Here is a 24,028-nt window from a genome sequence, read left to right as displayed (position 1 = left end):
AGAGAGATGAGTGGTAGGGTTGGTGGTAAAGCAGCGGCATGGTAATGTGGGGCTGTTGGAAGAGAAGAAGGTCTATGATTGGGCTTCTTCTTTTTCTTTTTTTTAACATCTTTATTGGAGTATAATTGCTTTACAATGTTGTGTTAGTTTCTGCTGTATAACAGTGAATCAGCTATACATATACCTATATCCCCATATCCCCTCCCTCTTGCATCTCCCTCCCACCCTCCCTATCCCACCCCTCTAGGTGGTCACAAAGCACTGAGCTGATCTCCCTGTGCTATGTGGCTGCTTCCCACTAGCTATCTATTTTACATTTGGTAGTGTACATATGTCAATGCTACTCTCTCACTTCGTCCCAGATTGGGCTTCTTCTGAGTGAGAGGAGATTGCCACATGGCCACTACCTTTTAAATACGTCTAATTCAGATATCTACTAGTGAGTCTTACCCTATTCTCTCCCATATCCCTCGGGACAGGGTCTGTGGGAAAACCACATGTCTGGTGTTCTGTGTCTGCCTGTGTGTGTCTGTGTGTTTGAAGGCTGCACCTGGCCGAGGCCCCAGCAGGGAGTGTGGGGAGGATGATCAGTATGGTGCAGAGAACTTTCGGCGCATCTCACGCAGTCTCAGTGGCACCGTTGTCTCAGAGAGGGAGGACGTCCCAGTCTCTTCCCACAGTTTTGTAAGTAGAATCAGGGTCTATCTATTCAGAGCATCCTCTTTCTCTTTCTAGGTAAAAATATACTGCAGGTGAAGGGGCAGGAGAAGCTGAAAGTTGTAATCTGGGGGAAAGCCATATGCACTCAGCAAAAATGAGGACACATAGTCATTATTTTCTTGACACACATTTACTTGGAGCCTAGAAGAATGTCCCTTCTCTGTAGCAGTTCTGGAAGGTGTATTATAGGCTTCCCCAGGATGAGAAGAGTACTAACAGCCTCAAGAGGAGTCTTGGAGAAGCCACTGCTGCTGACTGGGTTAGACCCACTGTACTAATCAAAGGAAGAAGATAAGAGATGGGTTGGAGTATTTTTTTGCCTTTTCTTCCCCATCCTAGTACATGACTGAGTAGGGTCCAGTGTGCTTTCAAGCTGAAATGAAGCATGTACATTAGCAAGAGAAGGAAAATGATTTAAAATCCTCATCCTTGGGGCTTTTCATATGGCATTAATGCAGTAGTCTATATGTGAAAGGGACAGGGACACCCAAGTCAGCAGAGATCAGCTAATTCAAATAGTTTCAGTGGTTGGGTTTCTAAAACGTGCCTTTTGAGAATTTCACACACTTGCCCAAAGCAAGTTGAATTTTTATTTCAGTAGGGGTCAGGATACAAAGCACCAGTATATTGAAGCATGCTCACCAGGTCAGTTTGATAAATACTAAAAAACAGGTCTTAAATATGTGATATAAAAATGTACAAAAAGAAAACTGTCTCTTCCACCACTTCTTCAGATCCAACTTCTTTCCCTAGAGGTAGTCATTTTTTCCAGTTTATTGCTCATAAGTTTCTAAAGAGCTCTGAACAGTTGGCCATTCTTTTTGGAAAAGGTGGCCTTTTCTTCCCAATATTTGTTCTCATATACCTTTAATGGCGAATTGTTATTTTCCTAGGAGAGTTGGCTTCCTTTGTCCTGACTTCTGTATCATCCATTTATTCATTGATTCGTTCTTTTTTTAATTTTTTTGATGTGGACCATTTTTTTAAAGTTTTTATTGAATTTGTTACAAAATTGCTTCTGTTTTATGTTCTGGTTTTTTGGTCACGAAGCCTGTGGGATCTTAGGTCCCTGCCAGGGATCGAACCCACAACCCCTGCATTGGAAGCCGAAGTCTTAACCACTGGACTGCCAGGGAAGTCCCGATTCATTCTTTTAAACAAATGCTTTTTGAGCTTATGTTCTAGGTATTGTGCCAGATGCTGGGGAAGTGGTGGTGAGTGAGTTAGATACAGTCCCTGCTCTCATGACTTTACAGTCTACTGGGGGAGACAGATAAATAAACAATTGTAATATAATATGATAGGATTTAATGCTATGGAAGCATAATAGAGGGGACATCTAAACCAGGCTTGAAGAATCAGGGAAGTCTTCCTACAGGAAGTAAAAAGAATGTAGCAGATAAAGGGACCTGAAGCAGACATTAACTGAGTTAAAAGAAGCTCATTGGTATGGCATGATTAGAGTCTGGTGAGGGAAGGATGGAGAGTATTGACAAGTGAGACTGGAAACACTATAAACAAGGGTCATATCATGAACCACAGTAAGGAGTTCAGGAGGATAGAAGTGGACATACTGGAGAGCCAATTAGGAAGTAAAAATTAATGTGTTTGGTACCTACTTGCCTGGATATGGAGAAAGGAGAATCAAGGATAATATCTAGGAATTGTAGGTTGATAATGATAATATTTGAGGGAGGAGAAGCAGGAATATATTTGGGGGGAGAGATATCTGCAATTTTGGATATATTAAGCTTGAGTGGAGACAGGTATCTGGTAGGCCTTTGGTTGTGAGACATATAAACTTGAAATTGAGATTCGAGAATCATAGCCACTAAAAAGAGGAAAAGAGTATTACAAAAAGAGGCGAGGAACCAGGACATATCCCTGAAGAGTATCAGATTTGAGGTGGTTCTTCTGAAGAACCCCAAAAGGAGACTTGGTAAAAGAGACCAGAGAGATAGAAAGGAAACCAGTGAAGAGTGGTGTCTCTTTCTTCTATGGCTGTGTCACATGCCGAGAGGACTAGCACCTGGTCCTTATGCTATATGGTAAATGCCTACTATGTGCCATGCTGTTGTTAGGTGCTATGAGCACACACTGATGGAACAACACAAAATATCTTACAATCTAGTAAAGGAAATAAGATATACTGGAATATAGATTATTTTATTTAATATATTATTTATTAAGTGCCTGTAATGTTCCAGGAGCTGTTCAAGGTGCTGGGGATACTGGAGTGAAAATAAATGTATTCTACTAGGAGAGAAAGACAATAAACAAGTAAACCCCAGACAATGTGTGATAAAGAAGAATAAAGCAAAGGAAGAGGATGAGGAGTAAAGAGGTAATAGTGGTTATTCTCAGGGCTATTTTTGATAGAGTAGTGAGGGAAATCAGCTCTAAGAAAGTAACATTTGATCAGAGACCTCAGTGACATGAAGGTGTAAGCCACGGGAAGAACATTCCCGGTAACAGAAACGCAGAGTGTAAAGGCCCTGATGTGGAATGAGCTTGGTGTGTTTGAGGAACGTTAAGAAGGTTAGAGTGTAAAAGGCACAGGAATGGTAGGAGATAAAGTGAGAAAGATCATCATTGCCATATCACATAGGAACTTGCAGGCCACACTAAGGAGGTAGTGGGCTGGAGATAGGAAGACTAAATTGGAGGCTGCTGCACTGGTCCAACTGAGTTTAAATATAAAACCTACAGGTAGAGGGCTTCCCTGGTGGCGCAGTGGTTGAGAGTCCGCCTGCCGATGCAGGGGACACGGGTTCATGCCCCGGTCTGGGAGGATCCCACATGCCGCTAAGTGGCTGGGCCCGTGAGCCATGGCTGCTGAGCCTGCGAGTCCGGAGCCTGTGCTCCACAACGGGAGAGGCCACAACAGTGAGAGGCCCGCGTACCACAAAAAAAAAAAAAACCTATAGGTAGAAATGACATTACATGGCATAGGTAACTAATGGAATTGTGGAAGAAAAGTGCAAAATCAAGGGCAATGTCAACATTTGAGTCTAGGTGACAAGAAAATACGGTACCAGGAGGAGGAGTTTGGAAGAATGTTGGTTCAATTTTGGACATATTAGTGTTTCATATGTTAAAGGGGATATTTCAGAGATTTTGCCACAGAAGTGAATGTTGAATGGAGCATAGAGCAGGTCATAAGCATCAATGGGTACAAACTTTACAGGCAACACCAAAGTGGAGACTGTAGAGTGTAGCAGTAATGGGAAAGATGGAATAGAGAGTTTTTGATTGTACATTTAGGGAGATATATATTAGTTCCCAATATTTAGAGAGAGTGTAGAATTTTCTTTTTCAATCTCTCAGGCTTTCTGAATTTCTCTCATTTCTTCTCTATTTTTAATTTCTTAATTTTTAAATATGTATTTTTTAGAGGCTTTTGTTACTTTTTTTTTTTTTTTTTTTTTTTGGCCATGCTGAGCAGCTTGTGGGATCTTCGTTCCCTGGCCAGGGATTGAACCTGTTCCCTTAGCAATGAAAGCGCATAGTCCTGGACCGCCAGGGAATTGCCCTCTTCTCTATTTTTAAATTTCTATCACAATCTCTCTAATTCTACTATTAGCATTAAGGAGTTTGCTAAAGACCTTGATGTTAGGTTTGGGAAGGTGAGGGTTATGAGGAAGATAGATTAAGGGAAGAGAATCTGTAGTTTGGTGTCTCCAGTTCATAGTGGTCAGGATGTTTCCTAGAGGGGCTGATAGGGAGAGTGACAAATAAACTGGGTCCCTCTCTAGATTAAGGAATGCTTGTACTCTAGTTCCTTCCATCTCCCCCTGCTTTCCTCACTGTTTACCCAACCATATCCTGCTCTGTGTTAATCCTCATCTCTATGTTTTTTTGTCTTGTCTCATTATAAGGATTCATCAAACGCGAGGAAAAAGCCTTTGGAAACCGGGCACCGTTGTTCCAGCTCCTCTTCCCTCCCTGTCATCCATGACCCTCCTGTGTTTCTCCTTGGTCCCCAACTCTACCCATCCCAACCACAGTTCCTGTCCCCAGATGTCTTGATGCCCAGCGTGGCAGGGGAGCCCCATAGACCCCCAGGTAACTCTCCCCACAATCTACTATTATGTGCTGGAATGTGGTACATTTCCAGGGACTTGGAAGAATCAAATCAGTACACCTGTTGGGGGGTGGGGGAAGAGGGGTCACAGGTGGGGTTGTAAAGGGATATGAATGACTGCTTTAAAGATGAATTATGATTGAATCATTTCTTGGGCAACATGGTCTAGACCAGAGCTCCCAGAATCTAACTACCCATGAAAATGAATTGCTTCAGTCATGATAGGATATGCTTTTAAGTGACCAAGGGGAGTTAATACCCAGTCTTTAAGATCCCCCAAAACAGGAAGTGTCATCTCTATCAGCTAGTTGCCTCTCCTTCTATCCCGAGTCTCAGTTGAGCGATGGTCTAGGACAGCGGTCCCCAACCTTTTTGGCACCAGGGACCAGTTTCGTGGAAGACAATTTTTCCACAGATGGGAGGGGCAGGGGGGATGGTTTGGGGATGATTCAAGCGCATTACATTTATTGTGCATTTTACTTCTATTACTATTACATTGTAATATATAATGAAATAATTATACAACTCGCCATAATGCTGACAGGAGGCAGAGCTCCAGCGGTAATGCGAGTGATGGGGAGTGGCTGTAAATACTGATGAAGCTTCGCTTGCTCCCCTGCTGCTCACCTCCTGCTGTGTGGCCTGGTTCCTAACAGGCCATGGACAGATAGCAGACCGTGGCTCCGGGGTTGGGGACCCCTGATCTAGGAGGACGAGGTGTGAATGGGAGACTTGGAAAGACCCTTGGAATATCCATGCCATGTATAGAGACCCAGACAATCCTGGGGAAGGTGGACAGTATCCTTTTGGCTTTGACCCTCCACAGCTAGATTTGTTCCTTTTCCTCCTTATGGGCTGAATCTACAGTTTAAGGCAGTGATTCTCAACGGGAAAGGGGAGGTGCTACTGGCATATAGTGGGTAGAGGGGCCAGGGATGCTGCTAAACATCCAGCAATGCACAAGCAGTTTCCTTGCACACCCCATCCCACCCCCAAAACAAAGAACTGTCAGCCCAAAATATCAGTAGTGCCGAGGTTGAGAAACCTGTCTGTGGATATGTAAATCCCCAGGGCAAGGGATGGTTGTCATTCTTAGAACAGAAGATAGAGTAGTATTGTTGATATTTGTGTCCAAATTTTAGGGAGCTTTGGATACGCAGGCCTTCTGGACAAATGGACTTCATATTACTCAGTGGAACAGCCAGGTAGCCAGCCTCCTTTGACAGTTATTAGGGGTATCTGATTAGTCAGGCAGCATTTATTGCAACTTGTTCTGCACCAAATGCTACAGTGAATACAGGGGAGAAAGAAGGCAGCTCTCTGCTCTCAAAGAGCTCAGAGTTTCAATAGTCAGATATACATATGTGTAAGTATAGTACAGGTGTTGATGGAATTTTAAAATAAAGAATGAAAAATATTGTTTAGAAGTGATTTTTTGAAAATTAGTTATTTTGTTTCTTTTAAGTAAAGGGGAATCAATGTATAGAAAAGGCATTTCACATTATGTATGTGGGAGTGGTGCAAACAAAAGCAGAGATCTTGGAGAATGAGCAAGAATGTAAGCAGACACAGCTTAACTTCAGTGAAGGTACCATGTTCAGAAAAACTCAGTGATGTTTTGGAGTGGTGGCTCTTAAGGAGTAAAGTTGTCACAGTGAGAACATACATTTGCAATATTAGAGAGCCATTTGTGTGTGACTGTGTGTGTGTGTGTGTGTGTGTGTGTGTGTCTGTCTTTTGGAGGAAGGATTATAGTGCAGTGAGACAGAAGTATGGCAACATCCAGGAGACTGTTTCATTTGCACAGGTTGGAGGTAAGAGACTTGATTTTAATGTTTATTAAGAATTTTTAAAAATGAAATTAAAAGCAAAACTAGGTTCCTTCTTTCCCTTATGTGTATGTTCTTGGAGAGGTAGGGAGTTGGAAGGAACAGCCAGAAATGGTCTTCTGGAAAGGAGAATGGTTTTACTGAAGATGCTCAATCGTTGGGTTTCTTTTCTCTTCCCAGGAACTTCGAGGAGTGTCCAGCAGTTTCTGGCTATGTGTGACAGGGGTGAAACTTCCGAAGCGGTCAAGCACACAGGAAGGACTTTGAACTACCGGAGTCTCCCCCATCGAACCAGAACAGATGCCTCCTGGGGAGCATGGTCAGAGACCAACCAGCATATTGGCGCCAGATTCCTGACTACTCCAGGGTGCAAGCCTCAGCTAACTCACACTGCCACACTACCAGAGAGACACCAGGGCCTTCAGGTTCCTCATGCTCAGTCCTGGGAGGATCTTTTCCATTCACCCTCCCACCTTCCCATTGTTTACCCTGTGTCTCTGCCGTCAAGCAGTCTTCGTGTACCCCTGAGGTCAGCTTGGAATTCAGGTCCTGTTCCAGGGTTTCGAGCCCCTGGTCCTCGAAGAGTAGATATGCCCCCAGATGATGACTGGAGGCAAAGCAGTTATACCCTGCAATCTGGGCACAGGAGGACAGGGAGAGAGGAGTTTCTGTTTGTTCTAGCAGATGCCCCTGGAAGAGAGCAGATCAGGGCTAGAGCCATGCAGCACAGCAGGTGGTAAAGGTCACCCCTTTCCTCTCCTGGAGCCACAGCTTTCTCTGCAGAGTTGGTACCCTGCATCCCTGCTGGGGCTGTGCTAGTTTCATCTCAGCATAGAGTTGGCACCTTCTCCTAGGGGTGCCAGGAACCGCTAAAGAGACCTGGCTCTTTGAGAGGGAATATTTGAAATTCCAATTTCCATTCACCTAGCAAAAGGAAGCAGCTGCTGTTTAGGGCTTTATTTGACCCACCTTAAAGATGAATCCATATTACTCTGGACACTAGCCATTCCTTAGGATCTTAGGGTCACCATTTTATTCCTGAATACCCTGTGCCCCCACCTCCACCTGAGCCCTCGTATTCTGTTCCTTATTATATTACCAACTTCTTTGTTTCATCCACCTGTCCCTATTACCTGACCTTCTGTCTTCCCAATCCCCCATCCTTGGAGGGACATGTAGCCCTGTAGTCTTGGTCTTGACCACAACATTCAGGCTAACCCACCTGCCCAGATTGTCCCTCTGCCCTCAAACTTTTGGCCTAGAATGCGAGGCTGCCAACATAACAATTGCTCTTCTGAACAGAAGGAGTCAGGCACACTAACATACCCTCCTGTCCTCAGCAGCAGAGCCATTACTGCCACTCGCTCAGTCGCTGTTGTAAACCCTGAGAGTCAGCTGAACTATTTTAGGGCCAAACATACTGTTTTTGTAAAGTATTTTTCATTAATAAATCTATAAGATAGTTCTATTTAATTTCTTGTCACTTAATTGTCTATTTAATCCCTTTTGTATGCTCTTGCTCTTTTGTGTTGGGGTGGGGAAGCCTGGAGAAGCAAGAAATACCAATTCCCAGTGGCCTGGGGCTCTGTATATGGCTTTTGACTGAGTGAAAGTGAGCAGCCAAAGAGGAATTGAAGGATAGTTGAAGGGTATATATTCAAGGTAGGAGTCAATGGGTCCTAATATGGAGTGACTTTCCTTGTTATTATTGCCACTAGTATATTTTCTATCCCTTTCCTGCCAAGAGGCACTCAACACATTACACACTTTCTCCTTCCCTCCTTAGGGAGATTTTCTGGGGATTCAAACTCCTCTTACAAACTCACTCCTGATCTAGGTACTCTTGGTGCCCTCCCTCTACAAGTTTGTGATGCGCCTCATATCCTTTCCTTGCTCTCTTCCCATGGCTGCCCCTCCCCTTCCCCTGTGGAATTATTGCACTTCCATGCCAGAAAGATCCATTTTCACCCCTGCCTCACTCCCAAATTCACCTCCCTCTAAAAAATATTTTGTGAGTTCCCTTTGCAAAGAATACCCATTGGGCATTTCTCTTCTGTTTTACCCCAGCTCTCACGATCACTGAGATTGACGAAATGAAGAGGTAGAGAGGTGCTCTTTGAGACCTTTGAACAACTGCTTATCTAATTATCTCCATCTATTATGAACACATTCTGAGCACATGTAGTATTGAGCAGGAGGATGCGCAGGCATTTCTCACCCTATGCTACTTGAATCCTATGCCATCAAGATATATAGATCTTAGTGGATATGCTGGTCTCTGTTCATGATCCAGTACCTTTCCTGGTGTCATACACACTTCTAATAATTATTGATTGAACAGTCAGTTCTTTTTTTTTAAAATTAATTTATTTTTGGCTGCACTGGGTCTTTGCTGCGCATGGGCTTACTCTAGTTGTGGCGAGCGGGGGCTACTCTTCGTTGTGGTGCACGGGCTTCTCATTGCGGTGGCTTCTCTTGTTGCGGAGCACAGGCTCTAGGTGCGTGGGCTTCAGTAGTTGTGGCTCTCGGGCTCAGTAGTTGCGGCATGCAGGCTCTAGAGCACAGGCTCAGTAGTTGTGGCGCACAGGCTTAATTGCTCCACAGCACGTGGGATCTTCCCAGACCAGGGCTCGAACCCGTGTCCCCTGAATTAGCAGGCAGATTCTTAACCATTGTGCCAGCAGGGAAGTCCCGAACCGTCAGTTCTTGTCCCACTACTCCGTTCCCCATGAATGTCTGTCTCTATAAAGTTTCCATAGAAAAACTGGGCCCACATTTCTGTATATGCAGAGAAATACCCTGTGAGGTATTTCTTATGAGGAACTAATTTCCAGTTCCCTACTTACTCCTCTGCCTTCGGAATCTCTGTTTTCTGAATGAATCAAGAGGGAGGCTGTGTCCTTTTCAGGTGAATTCTGTACTCTTTGAACGTCTCTTGGTGTCATCCCTTTCTTTCCTCTTACGTGTTTTGATTCTTAACCCTTGGAGCCTAGTCTGCTCTACCTGCATTGTTACTCTGTGCCTCCAGACTCTTGACAGTTCCAGGCTCTAAACACAAGGGTCAGTCAGATTCTCTCTCAGACTCCATTCTGAACTGTTGCTTTGCTCTAGAATCTAGAATGCTTCCTCTATTTCTCCTTTCAGTTACCAGCCAAAGTACCCGGATTCGGTAGTCAAATTGTTATATATTTTTTCTCTATTAGTAGGAGATTCTTAGGTTTGATCGTCACCCCATCTTACTGGGAGCTCCATAAAAGCTGGTGTCGTTTTCCCTAGCACTCATTCACCGCAGCAACTAGATGCAGACAGCCATCTCTTCCCACTCTTTTGTTTCTGCCTGCCCAGAATTTTCACCTGATCCCTTGGCTCGTCCCGTTTCTCTCCTAGCCTCAGTAATTTTGCCCAAGTCCCTAGAGCCTGCTCCGCCCCCGCCCCCGCACGCGCGGTGCATGCCGGTCTTAGACCCTCTGTAGGGAAAGAGGGTCCGCCATGTTCCCCGGCGGCGCCGCCGCTTGGCTCTGGTAGCCGCCGCCCCCGCCCCCAACCCCGCCCGGCCCAGCGCCTAGCCGAGCCCCGGGCCCAGCATGGCCGCCCCGGAGCCGGCCCGGGCTGCACCGCCCCCACCCCCGCCCCCGCCGCCCCCTCCCGGGGCTGACCGAGTCGTCAAAGGTGAGAGGTGGACGAAGCCCTGAGGGCCTGGCCTGAGGAGGTAGCTGTGTGAGGGCGGGCGGGAGACCGTCCCCTCCGGAGCGGGCCCGGAAGGGCGGGCGAATGACTGGCTGCCTCCCTTGGGGAGTGGCCCCTGGGCGGGCCCCTGCTGGGCTGGGCTGAGTCGGTGGCGGCGGCTCCGCGGTCTCTCGCTTGCCTTCTGGCCGTGGCGGGGCTTTCGCCCTTGGGGGGGTCTCCTAGCCGAAGGGGTGAGGCTACTAGTCGCAGAGCCCCTTTCTTTTCCTGCCCGGTCTGTCAAAAGCGGCCCAAAGGCCGCGATTAGCTTCCTGCACCGCGACAGCTGCACGCCTGGCTTGCCTGGGCGGACCGAGGGGCTCGGAGACCTTCAGCCACGCGGCGCCGGGCGATGAGCAGTCAGAAATCACCTCGGCTTTGGCCCACGTCTGCTCCCCAATGACAGCCGTCTGCCCTATTCGTGCCGAGTTAGCGCCAGCCGCAGGGGTTCGCCTTCGGCCCTCAGGTGTCACCCCGCGCGGAAATTGGGGGAACTGTATGGGATCGGACAAGGGTGAAGGGACGAGCCAGAATTTGGGGGCCCCGGCTTTAAGTGCAGAATAGATGGAAAAAAGACAGCATAAAAGAGAAAAAAGCTTCAGGGATAGGAAGAAGCATTTACGTAGAAAACCGTCAACACTTTTTGGTCAAAGGCCAAGAGGGGTTAGCCCTCCTTTGCAGGCAGACACCCACACACTCCCCCTAGAAGAAGAAATTAAATATTTCTCAGCTGGTGCAGAATTTATGGTTGTTTAACGACCACAGGTCAGCAGATTAATTTAAAATAGAGAAATTGAGGGCTAATTGAGAGTTGCTTAAGATTTCCACGCTTTCTGGGAGAGCCCATCAACTTGAAGCACTGCTGCGGAGGTGAAAAACATAATTTGAAATGATTTTTCTTTATCCTGTAGCTTGGTCAGTAAATTGAAATCATTTTAGAATAAAGGTTTCCTTATTGTATCACATTTATTTTTGAAAGATAGATACTTTTATTTGTTTTATTTATTTAATTCAGCTTCTTAAGTATACTGGCACAATGTAAACACTGTTAGCCCAGTTTTGGAAATCTGACTAGACCTGTTTCCATTAAAATATTTAAAAACAAGAAAACCTTTTTCCTTTGTGTTTTTTTAATTTTAATTTGTCAATTCGAGTCTCCTTTAATAATAATAACACTAATTTGTATCTAGGCTATGTAGATAATTTAAAAAACTTAATAGTATATCTTTTCAGGCCAGTTATTGGAATGAACTTAAAAAAGAGTTTATGGAATCCTTGTCCTGAGAAATCTTTTAAAAAAGAGAAAGAAAAATGATTGGTAGTTCAGGCATTCATCCTATTGTGAAATCCTGAAGTTCTGTGGGGGTGGGAATAGGAGACATGGGCTGCCTGTTAATTTGCTGACAGTATACTTGTGCTGTCTGTTAATTTCCCTGGGTACTTTTCACCCTACTATTAGATGGGACAACCAGTCACATTGCTGAACAGTGAGTTTATGCTCTCCTTATGCTTGTGAATCTTCTTGTTTCTTGTCAAATATGTGGTAATATTTCCCTTGTACTGCTTTAATACAGTAAAGATAAGATTCCAGACATAAGGCATATTCCTTAGGGGTGAGTTTTGAATGCAAGACACAGTCATGTTTGCAGTTTATTGGTATGAAATAAAAGTCACTTGATTTAGGTAAATAGGAGTTTGTTGGTAAGAAAATTATAGTTTAGTAGAGCCCGTGGATGTAAGATCTCATGTGCTTTGTAGTATATTCTTCAAGACAATTTTCATTTCTTCATGGAATTTGTTAGCTAGTTGGAATGACTGATATGGATCACATGCTTTAGATATAGTGTGCAACAGACTGGTTTGTGCTGCTCATGGAGTGTCTGGCTTCCTTGGAAGTTACTGGGAAACTTACCTTTCATATACAAATCTCCTTTTAGATTTCATCTTCAAGCTTTTCTTGTCTTTCTCAGTCAATAATTGTACTCTCATGTTGCATTTGATGACAAAGAACACCAGTTTCCTGAAGATATATGACCACAGTGCTAGTTCAACTTAGGTTTAACTTGTTAAAAATCCAGATTTCTTTTAAGTCCAGTATGTGCTAGTTTTGCATCAGTACCATTTCATAGTAGTAATGTTATGGAGACCATCGTTGACGTTGAATACAAGTAGTCTTTTTACTCCCTGAAACTTTTCCTTGTTGTCTCTAAATTTTATACTCTTACACTTCTAGTCAGGAGGCCTATATTTTATGGTCACATAGGTTTTGAAGGGGAAATAGGTCTTTCTGTATTTAATATCAGATGCCTGAAATTCACATCATGTGAAGTTTGAGATCTTGGGATACTATAGGTGATTCATGTATAAATTATCTATTCACTGAAATTATTAGTGGTAATTCCATATCACTGATTATGGGTGATTAGGTTTCCTGGTTAGTTAAAGAAGTTCAGTTCTGAGCCTGCTCCAGCTGCTGGCTCTGGTCAAATTCTGTTTGAAAGTTGGTGTAGCCCAAGTGGTTTAGGTGAGATAGTATGCCCTCTTGACAATTTTCTGTTAAGCATTTTTCTATCTTTAGCTAAGATAGGAAGTTGAAAATAAGAAAATAGAAACAAACTAGGAAAAACAGCTGATTGTTTTGGCGTGAATGCCTTATTGACACATCAGCAAAATTGGTGTGTGTAATTTAAGCATAAAACCCTGAATTTATGTATATTGCTCTCCCTCCTCGCCCGGAAATTTGCTTGACCTGAATTGTTCAGGTACTTCCTTTTCTTTCCAGATACTTTTAAAATGTATTTTTTGCCGTATAGATCAGGTCCCAGATTTGTAAAACTAGATTATCCCTTGAGATTATTAAATCTATTACTCCTGATACAAAAATTCACCTTTATCACTTAGAATGCATTGTCTATATTGTGTATATGTTCATTTTAGCACCCACAATGTGACTCTCTTTTGCATTCAACATGTTTTCTTTATTTCATAGGTTATATTATCCTTATCTCTTAAATTATCAGACTTTCAGATTGAACCAAAATGCTAAAGAGTGTGTGTTGTAAGTTTTTTAGCTATTATATATCTGATGGGCAGCCTTATGATTCATTTAGGTTCTCTTGCCAGCTGCCCTGCTTATAAATATGAGGCTAATGTGTTTTCCAGTACCTTAGCTTTATTAGGATTGCTTATTTTCATTACAGATTTTTAGATGACCCACAAAGGTCTCGGGGTCACATAGCTACTTCAATGTTTTTTACTAGTTCTATTTCATTATATTTTAAAGCAACTTGCATTTTAATTTTTGTTTACAAAAGCTATTTTGTGGACTTACCTATCTAAAAAATATAACTCTTGAAAATGATTTTTCTTTTTCTTTCCACCTTTGTTAAACTGTTCAGCATACTAAAATAAATCTTCAGTACCGTGTGTCCTATAGAAAGCAAAGGAACAGAGAATATTGTGTGTGTGTGTGTGTGAGAGAGAGAGAGAGGGAGAGAGAGAGGGAGAGAGAAAGGGAGAGAGAGAGAGAGAGACAGAGAGAGAGAGAGAGAGAGAAAGAAGGAAAGAGAACACTGGCAACAGGTCATCTTAGAAGGAAAATGCCAAGGAGGAAAGCTGTTCAGTAGTGAGGCAAAAGTTTTAGGTTCGGAGCTATTGAATGAATTGGCAAGAGTTATAAGGAAAAGTTTGGTGAAAGAATTTTGATTTATTAGATGAGGTGTGTTTTAGTGCCAATCATATGACTTCATTTCATTATAAAAATGTTTATTTATACACAGAGATGAAATAAGCTAAAGCTAATTGGCATCCTTGTATGGTATGTAAAATTTATTTTGGAAATTCAGAGTAATCAAATAGCAAATATTTATTTAATGCCTGCTGTATAGCTAAAAACTGTAGGGAAACAACAGAAGTGTGAAAGATAAACTACAGTCTTGGTCCTTGGGGAAATAAGTACTCATAAAAAGTTAATCATTTATGTCATAAGGCTGGGTGTGATTAATAATTGCCAGATAAGTGGCAGACCCAGCAAGCTGAGTTCAAAGAAGGTAGTGATGATTCTGGACTGGAATGGTCTAGCAAGGGTTTGTATAGGAGGAAAGAGGTCTTGAAGAATGGGTAAGATTCAAATAAGCAAAAGATTGGGACCATTTATTTGTGCAACATTTATCGAGTATGTGCTTTGTACCAGACATAATACTAGGCATTAGGGATACAGAATTGAAATAAGTAAGATAGATTCTCTTGGAGGCAGTCTGGTGGGGGAGACATTATTGCAAATAAATAATATAATGAATTAGATACAAAGTGCTGTTGGAGCTGTAAAAAAGGAATTAACTGTCTTAATTGGAGGGAAACTTTACTGAAAGGATTATGTTTTGAGCGGAGCCTTAAAGGATGAGTAGAATTTCTTCAGATATAAGGTAGGGCTGGGATAGAGAAAATATTTTCTGGTAGAGAAAACAGCAGCAGAAAGGCATGGAGTTAGAAAAAAGCATGAAATATGTGACAGTATTGTGTGAAGTTCTTGGCAAGCAGGAGATGAAGTTGGAAAGGATTTTTTGTACACCAAGTTGAGGATCTGAAACTTAAGCTAAGCAGTATAGCCTCTGGATAATTAAGAACACTGGATGATTAAGCCTCTGGAGTCAGACTGCCTGGGTTTGAACCTAGTTCTACTTTAACCTTTTCACTGAGGACAAGATACTTAATATCACCAACCCTCAATTTTCTCATCTGCAAAATAGAGTTAATAATATGGGATTTTTGAAGGATTAATAGAGACAATTCATGTAAAATTTGTACCGCAGTGCCTGGCCTGACACGTGGTAAGTACTCAACTAACGATAGCCGTCACCATTATTATTATTGAAGGTTTTAAAGTAAAGGAATGACCCAGTATTTTGGTTTTTGAAAGCTAACGTGATATTGTGTAGAATGAAATATTATAATGGGAGAGGCTTAAATCAGGATGTCAGAAGATTAATGGAGTAGTCCAAGTGCAGAATGACCACAGTATGAATTAAGAGAAGGAGAAAAACCAGATATGACACAAATTCTGAGTAATATTAGAAAGTAGATATATTGGATCAGTGACTGGGTGTGGGAATGAAACAGGTGGAAGAGCAAACCTTTTTGAGAAAACAGTAATCAGACTAATTTTGCTTTAGTGATTGTTTGAGCATTGGTAGTTGAAAGCAGAAGAGATTGGAGTGACATGGAAGATACTGGGAATGGTTAAGAAAGACTTTGAAAATAAGTTTCAGGCTGTTGTTCCCTTTATTCTTTAGTCCTTAAGAAACCACCCCAAATTTTGGGGTAGATTTATCTACCTATGCTTTGTACAAAAAAGGGGAGGGAAAGTAGAGATTTTAGTTAGAGTTTTCTCGTACACAAAGTAATAAGAACTTGAACTAACATTGCAGCAATGGAGGTGTTAAAAAAAAAAAAAGAGAATTTGAAGAATCGGTAGGACTTGGAGTCCAGAAAGAGAACAATGACACCAAAATTTTAAGTCAGAGTAACAGAGAATGATGATACCATAACAAAAATAAGCCAGGAAGGGGAACCAGTTTTTGAGGGAAGGTTATTGTGTTCAAAGAACCACCACACATTAAAAGGAATCCAAGGGATACCTGGAAATTTTGAAGACAGTGTTGTAGGATCTGCTGAAATCTTTCTTTAGAGCATGCTTCTACCTGTGGCATCTGAAGGGGTTATACCGTTCTTGGTGAAGAGGAGAGTTTTGATGACTCTTTTAGTCAGAAGAGCATTGTCATTGTGTTGGTATAAGACAGGTAGTACTGGAGTAGCATTCTGAAGAACTCAGCTTCAATCATGGCTCTACCCCTTACTAGTTGAAACACCTTGAGAGAGCCATTAACTTATCTGAACGTGTTATCCTATTTGTGCAATTGAGATAAAACTTGCCCTACTAAACTCACAGGATGTCTCTGAGAATCATAGCGTTATGTATGTGAAAGCAGTTTGTAAACTGTAAATAAAGCACTATAAATATATTGTCATTGCTACATAAATTAGTGTAAGATAAGTAATTTAGAAACTGTAACTAATGTATCATTAATTCAGTAGACATTAGTATACATGTTCAAATCACTAGGTATGTAGAGATGAAAGACAGCTCCCTCGCCTTCAAGGAGCTCATAAACTTGAGGGGGAGACAAGATACTTACAGTACAATTGATAAGTGCCATGATGTAGGTGTGCATCAAATGCTTTGCTATGGGACCACAAGGAGGGGGCACCATTAACCTAGCCTGGGAACAGGAAACGTTTTCAAGAATTGGAACACTGAAATGAGGTTTAAGGACAAGGAGAAGTTAGGGAAAAGGTGGGACTAGTGTACCCCCAAATAATAGGGCGTGCAAAGTACAGAGATTTTTTTTAAGTGATGTAACTTTAAAAATGAAGATTAAATATCTGAAGTATAGGATGTGTCCGGAATGTGAGTTAGTGGCAAAAGATGAGGGTTGGAAATGTAGGGAAGGGTCAGATTACAAGGGATCTCTTATGGTATGTTAAGAGACACAATTTGGATTTTATATGATGAAGCCAGTCTTGAAACAGGAAGATGTTGAGATTTGAATTTTAAAAAGTATTCTGAGTTATTGTGAAGCATGGGCAAAATTGAAAAGATTTTAGTAATTTTAGAAAAAAAAAAAAGTCCTTATTCAGTGTCCCAGGACCAAAGGGACAAAACCAGATCAGAGAATTATTTAGGACCTATTGACCATGTTAGGGCGAGGAAGAAAAAGACTTCTAGGATAATTTCCAGATGAGTAGCTATATTGGTGATAGTTTAGAGGACATTAAGTTTTGGACATATTAAGTTTAAGATACTTATGGAACATCCAAATGAAGATATTTGATAGTTTAATAAGGATTTGGAGTTTAGTTAGGGGCAGGGTCTGGACTGAATAATATATTTGGGAGTCCACAAAATATAGATTTTAGTTGAAGCCATAGTTATGAATGAGAGGAGTGTGATATGAGGACCAAGGACAGAATCCTAGGTCACACTGTCCTAGGACCAGAAAAAGGACCAAAAGTTCATGAAATAGGCTGATCAGGTATGACCAGAGAATTAAGAGAAAAACCAGGTGAGTGAGTTCAAGAACCCAAGAGAGGAGAGAGATATAAGGTGAAGGAATAGAGCAGAAGCCAGATAAATGTGGATTGAGGAAAGTAGACAAAAAAGTGATAAAATGAAGCTATTCCCTGTAGATTACTCTTTCAAGAAGCTTAGTTGTAAAATAAGGGATATATATGGTAAAAACAGGGATGAGAAGTAAGGGAGAATTACTTGTTGGGGTTGTTTTTAAGATCATAGAGACTTTAGTACAGTCTCCCCTTGGTATCTGTGGGTATTTGGTTCCAGAATACCCCTCCCCATTCCAAAATCTGTGGATGCTCAAGTCCTTTATGTAAAATGTTTTAGTATTTGCATATAACCTACCTATATCCTCACATTTACTTTAAATCATCTCTAAATTACTTATAATACCTAATACAATGTAAATGCCATGTGAATAGTTGCCAGAGAGGCAAATGCAAGTTTTGCTTTTTGGAACTTTCTGGAACTTTATTTTTTAAATATTTTCTATCCGTGGTTGGTTGAATCTGCACAGGAAAGCCTGTGGTTGTGGAGGGCTGGCTGTATGTTTATCTGCTCAAAGGGAAGAACCAATGGAGAGTCAGAGGCAGAAGAAACAGAATAGGGGCATGGGTGGGTGGGAAGGGTGAACTGAAGTGAAGAGGTTGGGATAGTGGGATTCAGAGCACAGTAGAATGTTTAGTATTGGATGGATGGAATACCTCTTCCTTGATAGGAAGAAATGTAAAGTGGATACTGGCATAGATGTGGATGGAGAGGGACAGAAAAGTGACATTTGGTCTGAAGGTCTCAATTTTCTCTGAAAAAGATTCAAGTTGACTACTGAGTGAGAGAGAAATTAAGTGTAGGGTTCAAGGAAGAGGTGATCATTTGAAATCTCCACTGAGGAGAATGGGAGAGAGCACAGACTAGAATGTTGAATAGATTGATGGCAAGTGCTAGTGACCAACTAAGTTGGAGACCATGAATTTGTAGTAGCACTGAGCTGTTTTGATGATTTTTTTTTTTTTGCGGTACGCGGGCCTCTCACTGTTGTGGCCTCTCCTGTTGTGGAGCACAGGCTCCGGATGCGCAGGCTCAGTGGCCATGGCTCATGGGCCCAGCCTCTCCATGGCATGTGGGATCTTCCTGGACCGGGGCACGAACCCGTGTCCCCTGCATCGGCAGGCGGACTCTCAACCACTGCGCCACCAGGGAAGCCCTGTTTTGATGATTTTATACTTAGCATCCAAGTTTAGAAACTTAACTAATCCAAGAATCGGAGTTTTGTAAGTAGGGTAAAAGGACAAAAGGACTTTAAACAATTCAGGATGTTGTTTAAAAAGTGGGTAGGTGATGGAATAGCTTCAGAATTGCAGCAAGCAAAGGTATCCAGAAGGGGGTTGATTAGGAGAGGCTGTCCACGTTCTTGATATAATTGGAGAACAGATGAAGAAAAGGGAGTGAATCTGAAAGGATTAGAGATTTTGATCATGGAGTAAGAGGTTAGAATTCAGGATTTCAGAGCTGGAGCAGAAATTATGGCTAAGACTAGGGGAGTTGAAGTAGAATGGAGCTCCAACCTCTCAGTTCTTGGGTTTACATAGGTCATCCACATGGACATTGATGATGGTGGTGCTTAGAGTGGAGAAAGCTTTCGAACGAGGAAACTGAGTTTCATGTGAGAGATGACCAGAAATTTAGTAGATGGCTGGGACAAGAATAAACTAGCCAGAAGTCATGAACCTCAAACGAGGAAGCATTTTCTTCTTCACGGGAGTGATGATGTTGGAAGTGGTAGTGGGGAGCTGAAAGAAGACTGTAGCCTTTTCTGCTCAAATAGTGGAGTGTGGAAAAATGAGCATCGTCAACTTTGGAAAAAGTGTTTCAGAAGTGTTGTCCTTCAGGAGGACTAAGATTTAATTAAGCTAGAGAGATGAAGACAGCATTCTGTGAAGAGCTAAAATGTGTGTGTGTGCGTGCCCACGCATGTGCACACAGGAAAGAAGGGTGAATTTTTAAAAAATTTTTTATAATGGGAATTCTGCAGCCCTCAATGAAGAGGCTTGGGAGGGAGGAGAACAGCCTGAGGATGGTATGGTGTGAACAAAAGAAACACAGAGAAAAAAATGAGGAGGAACTTTATTTTGGACAGTTGCCAGTAATGGCAATGGTGAGCAGCACAGACATCTGAATGATACTTTGGAGTAGTTTTTAGGTGGCACAGGCTGCACCCCAGTTGGTGTTAGAGGCCTCACGGGGCTAATAGTCTGCAGCCTTTGCTTAGAGTTGGGCAACAGGATTAGTTAAGTCCCAGGATTTCTTACCATTAGTAGAAAAAATAAGATCTCTGCTCTTCCCCCATCCTTGATCAGTCTGTGTCCCTGGTTTATTTTTTCAACTTCCTACATTAAATTTTTTGAGGCCTTGTCTATCAGCCACCATATATTAAATCTGAATTAAAATAGCTTGTGAAGGTTATTGATTACTATATAGATATGACCTTCACGCCAAAATTTGTGTTAAAGGAAATTTTTCAACAGAACAGTTTGGTTAAAGTGAATATTACCAAATCAAGTTTTCTAGTGTTGGAAACTTGGTGATTTTATGATTTTATAGCTCTTTAGGTTGTTCAAGCTAATCCTCCATTTTACCCATTTCAGTTATTGACCATTCACATTATATTTACATACATTTTATGTACTGGTTTTTCCCTATCTCAAACATAGAAGAGTTGGAAAAATACTCTGAAAATAAGGAGAAAAAAATATATAGGATGAAAACCCTAGAAAAACAGGAATAGTTGGCTGAAGATGAATTAGAAATGTGAAAAACCATTTAGGGCTTCCCTGGTGGCGCAGTGGTTGAGAGTCCGCCTGCTGATGCAGGGAACACGAGTTCATGCCCCGGTCCGGGAAGATCCCACATGCCGCGGAGCGGCTGGGCCCGTGAGCCATGGCCACTGAGCCTGCGTGTCCAGAGCCTGTGCTCTGCAACGGGAGAGGCCACAACAGTGAGAGGCCCGCGTACCGCAAAAAAACCCCCAAAAAAACCCAATCATTTAAAACCTGAACTTAAATGGAAATGCTTTAAAGTACCTTAGGAGTTGATGGTAGTAGTTGAGAATATTAATTTTTGATGAAAAAAATTTAACCCTCTATTGACCAACAGGGTCAGTAATTAATTTCCTGTTAGGCCAAATTCTATTTGGTTAGTTTTCTTTTGCTTAGTTAGATCACCTGCTATGGCTCCTTTCTCCAACTGCCAAAGAGCACAATGCCTTTGCCTCTTATTTTCTTATTTACTGACATATTAAAACATTCTTTTGAAACTCTCTGTTCTCCACTATCAGTGTTGTGTTGTTAGAACAACAATTTTTCGTCTACTTTTACCTATGGTGGCATTTCTTCACCCCTCAACCTGTACCCATTCCTTAAAAAGTATACCAACTGGTGTTGAAATTTAAAAGTATGCCTTGAATTGAAAAAGAAGTAGAAAACATAGGTCTGGAGGCAGTTTATACTTTTTTTCCCCAGATGAATAAAGACATTCTGACTCTTGGTTAAAGAGGAGCAATAATATCTCAGTGTGACTTGCAGTGGGGCATTCGCAATGTGCATGAAAACATGCAGTACCACAGGCGACTGGCTGAGTGGGGCAGAGAGAGATTGTCTCCCAGATCGGTTTTTAGGAAGTTCTGTATTTTGAACAGAATTCACCTGTTAGTTGACTTATGTTGTTGATTATTAGGAAGTATGCATAATCTAGAATGCAACATTTTAAACAGTATCTTTTTTCCTAAGTAGAGGAAAAATTCTCTTGGCCTGATGAGAAAAATATGACCCCATCTTGATCTCAGAAATTTGTATTTAAGAGATATTTAAACTTTTCATTTTCATGATGTCCCAGAAGTAACTTTTATTTAGTAATTGTTAAATTTTGTAGGTTTTTTTTTTTTTTTTTTTGCGGTACGCGGGCCTCTCCCGTTGCGGAGCACAGGCTCAGCAGCCAAGGCTCACGGGCCGGACGCGCAGGCTCAGCAGCCATGGCTCACGGGCCTCGCCGCTCCACGGCGTGTGGGATCTTCCCGGACCGGGGCACGAACTCGTGTCCCCTGCATGGGCAGGCGGACGCTCAACCTAAATTTTGTAGTTTTTAAACAATTGGTTTACTGTTAGGGGCAAATTTGGTTATAGCATATAGTATGATGGTTTGTTTAATCTTTGGTTGGAGAAGAACGTACGTTAAGAAAGGTTTTTATTTTTTTGGAATCTGACATACTGTATTTGGGGGAACAAAATGTATTTTAGTGTCTTATTCTAGATGCAGTAAAAAGTAATGGGAATAGATGTGTTCTAAAGAAGGGGGGGAAATGCAAGTTCAAGTTTTGTTTTACTAAGTATCAAAAAAGATGAAAGCAACAGGGATTGATGATTTCAAAGTCTTTTAGAAATGGTTGATATCCCTCTGCCTTAGTTCTTATCTCACTTATAAGAACTGAGTTCTTCCTAACTTTTTTTCCTCCTATGAGAATGTGGTTATTTACTCTTCTTAGGTAATTGATGTAATTCTAACCCAGCCCTCTGCTTTTAGTTTTTTTAAGTTGTACTGTGAAGAAACAGTTTGTCCTATACTTTTCCAGTCTTCTGCATAATAATTGATGATCCCAGTGATGGCCCTGAAACATCAAGAAAATAGTATGTACTGTATGCCCAAATATAAAGTGACTTTTTTCTTTAAAAATTTTATTTCAGAAAAGAGAGATCTGCCTTACATTTGAGTCTGTAGGTAGACTAAATTCTTACTATAAATTTCTCTCTTGCTTTCTTTTTTTTAAAATATATATATCTATATATTTATTTATTTATTTATTTATTTGGCCGAGTAGGGTCTTTGTTGCTGGGCGCCGGTTTTCTCTAGTTGCAGCGAGTGGGGGCTACTCTTTTGTTACGGTGCGTGGGCTTCTTGTTGCGGAGCACGGGCTCTAGGCGTGCGGGCTTCAGTAGCTGTTGCTCGCAGGCTCTAGAGCGCAGGCTCAGTAGTTGTGGCTCACAGGCTTAGCTGCTCTGGGGCATGTGGGATCTTCCCGGACCAGGGCTCGAACCCGTGTCCCCTTCATTGGCAGGGAGATTCTTAACCACTGCGCCACTAGGGAAGCCCTCTTGCTTTCTTTATTTTGAAAAGCAAAGTACTGTTTGGTAAAGGGCCTAAAACTACTTCAATCCAAGCTGATTTTGAATGCATAAAGAGGTCATTTGTTGGATTCAGTAAAGAAGGAATAAAAAATTTTAACAGATATGTAGTAACTTTTCCTAGGTATATGACCTCAAAATTGTGGTAGATACCATTGAAAATGGACCTTCACGTTTTCCATTCCATTTAACAAATATCAGTTTAAATTGAGTATTTTAAATCTCATTTCATTTGAACAGGAGCAAAGTATTTTCAATTATAGTGAAGACAAAAATCATTGTACTATTTTTTGTTGAAAATTCCCAGTATATGAAGAAGATAATAATGTTTAAAGACAATAATGTTTAAAGAGAATGGTAATACAGTCATGAGAAATGAATCACAGGCGTGAGAGAAAAATATTGATTTTAACATTATAAGTAAGAATAAGTGACTGGATTATTCAATGACAATGGATTTAGAGCTTTAGGTTGAAATCAGTTTGTCTTTTGTTTTTTCATCTGGCGTTTCTTATTATGATTAAATTCTTACGAATAGAAAAAAGCAAATATCAGTTTAAAACAATACAGTTGGTAATTACTTGTGGAAATCGTAAATATATGCTACAGGAGTAAAAAGGCCAACTCTTTCAGTAGTTAGACAAATGGAAATTGTGGCTTAGGATAAATTTGCAGTGATAGCATTGAATATGTATTTAAAAAGTGCTGTATCTCAAACAACTTAAATGGGAGTGAGGATGATTTGCTTTTGAAAAGTATGCTAGATGACTCAAAAAATGAATCCAGTGATAAGGAATACACTGATGTCAAAAATTTGTAAAGATTTTGAATGAAAGTATTTTATGAAACATGAAGGTAAGAGAAAAAGCAGTATTTCAAAATTATCGTGATTTATTAATGTTATTTCAAATCTATATGTGCATCTGAATTAATTTAAATTCCATCAATAAGCATTTGGCTGTTTTAATCTATATCCCTAGAAGTTTCTATTCAAGTTGGCTAGCAGGCATTGTTTTATATATTTTTAATAGGAAGTTGGTAGATCACCTTATATTTGGGATTTCTTTCTATTCATGCCTATGTGGTATTAAATTATATTTATTGTACTTCATTTAAGATGAAGAATGTATGTTTTGAGAATTCTACCAAAAAATGTTTTTGCTTAAAGAAAAAAGCTTTAGTTATCCTGAAAGAACTTTTAATTTTGTGAGACAGTTTATTTCTCTAATAATTCTTCTGTTATTATATATAGATTATTAATAAGGAAGTATAGTTTGATTACTCTTTTTTTAAAAAAAGCTTTTAAAAAATTAATACCCCATCCAGTAAATGAAGAAGCAAAACTTCAGCTTTTCAGTTTTTACTC

At 41.1% G+C, this 24,028-nt stretch overlaps 2 protein-coding genes across 5 annotated transcripts in view; both read left to right on the top strand.

Annotated features, from left to right (window-relative positions):
- The window catches only part of USP54 (ubiquitin specific peptidase 54), a 91,007-nt gene extending 82,901 nt beyond the window's left edge, over nt 1-8,106 (top strand). The window contains exons 21-23 of the mRNA XM_060125323.1: nt 544-684; nt 4,599-4,785; nt 6,814-8,106. Coding sequence (XP_059981306.1) covers nt 544-684; nt 4,599-4,785; nt 6,814-7,373 — 888 coding nt within the window. The 3' untranslated portion in view covers nt 7,374-8,106. The remainder of the gene's footprint in view (nt 1-543; nt 685-4,598; nt 4,786-6,813) is intronic.
- A 2,135-nt stretch (nt 8,107-10,241) lies between these two features.
- The window catches only part of PPP3CB (protein phosphatase 3 catalytic subunit beta), a 48,365-nt gene continuing 34,578 nt past the window's right edge, over nt 10,242-24,028 (top strand). Inside the window, exon 1 of one of the 4 annotated variants that reach the window (XM_060125315.1) lies at nt 10,242-10,302. The gene's annotated coding sequence lies outside the window, so the exon portion shown is untranslated. Of the gene's footprint in view, nt 10,303-10,328; nt 11,227-24,028 lie in introns of those variants that run through there. The other 3 variants (XM_060125313.1, XM_060125314.1, XM_060125318.1) reach the window with 3 other exon arrangements.

Source organism: Lagenorhynchus albirostris, chromosome 16 (assembly GCF_949774975.1).
Source record: "Lagenorhynchus albirostris chromosome 16, mLagAlb1.1, whole genome shotgun sequence".
Lineage (NCBI taxonomy): Eukaryota > Metazoa > Chordata > Mammalia > Artiodactyla > Delphinidae > Lagenorhynchus > Lagenorhynchus albirostris.
Note: the sequence above shows the minus strand (reverse complement) of the source record. Positions and strands in the feature narration are given on the sequence as shown.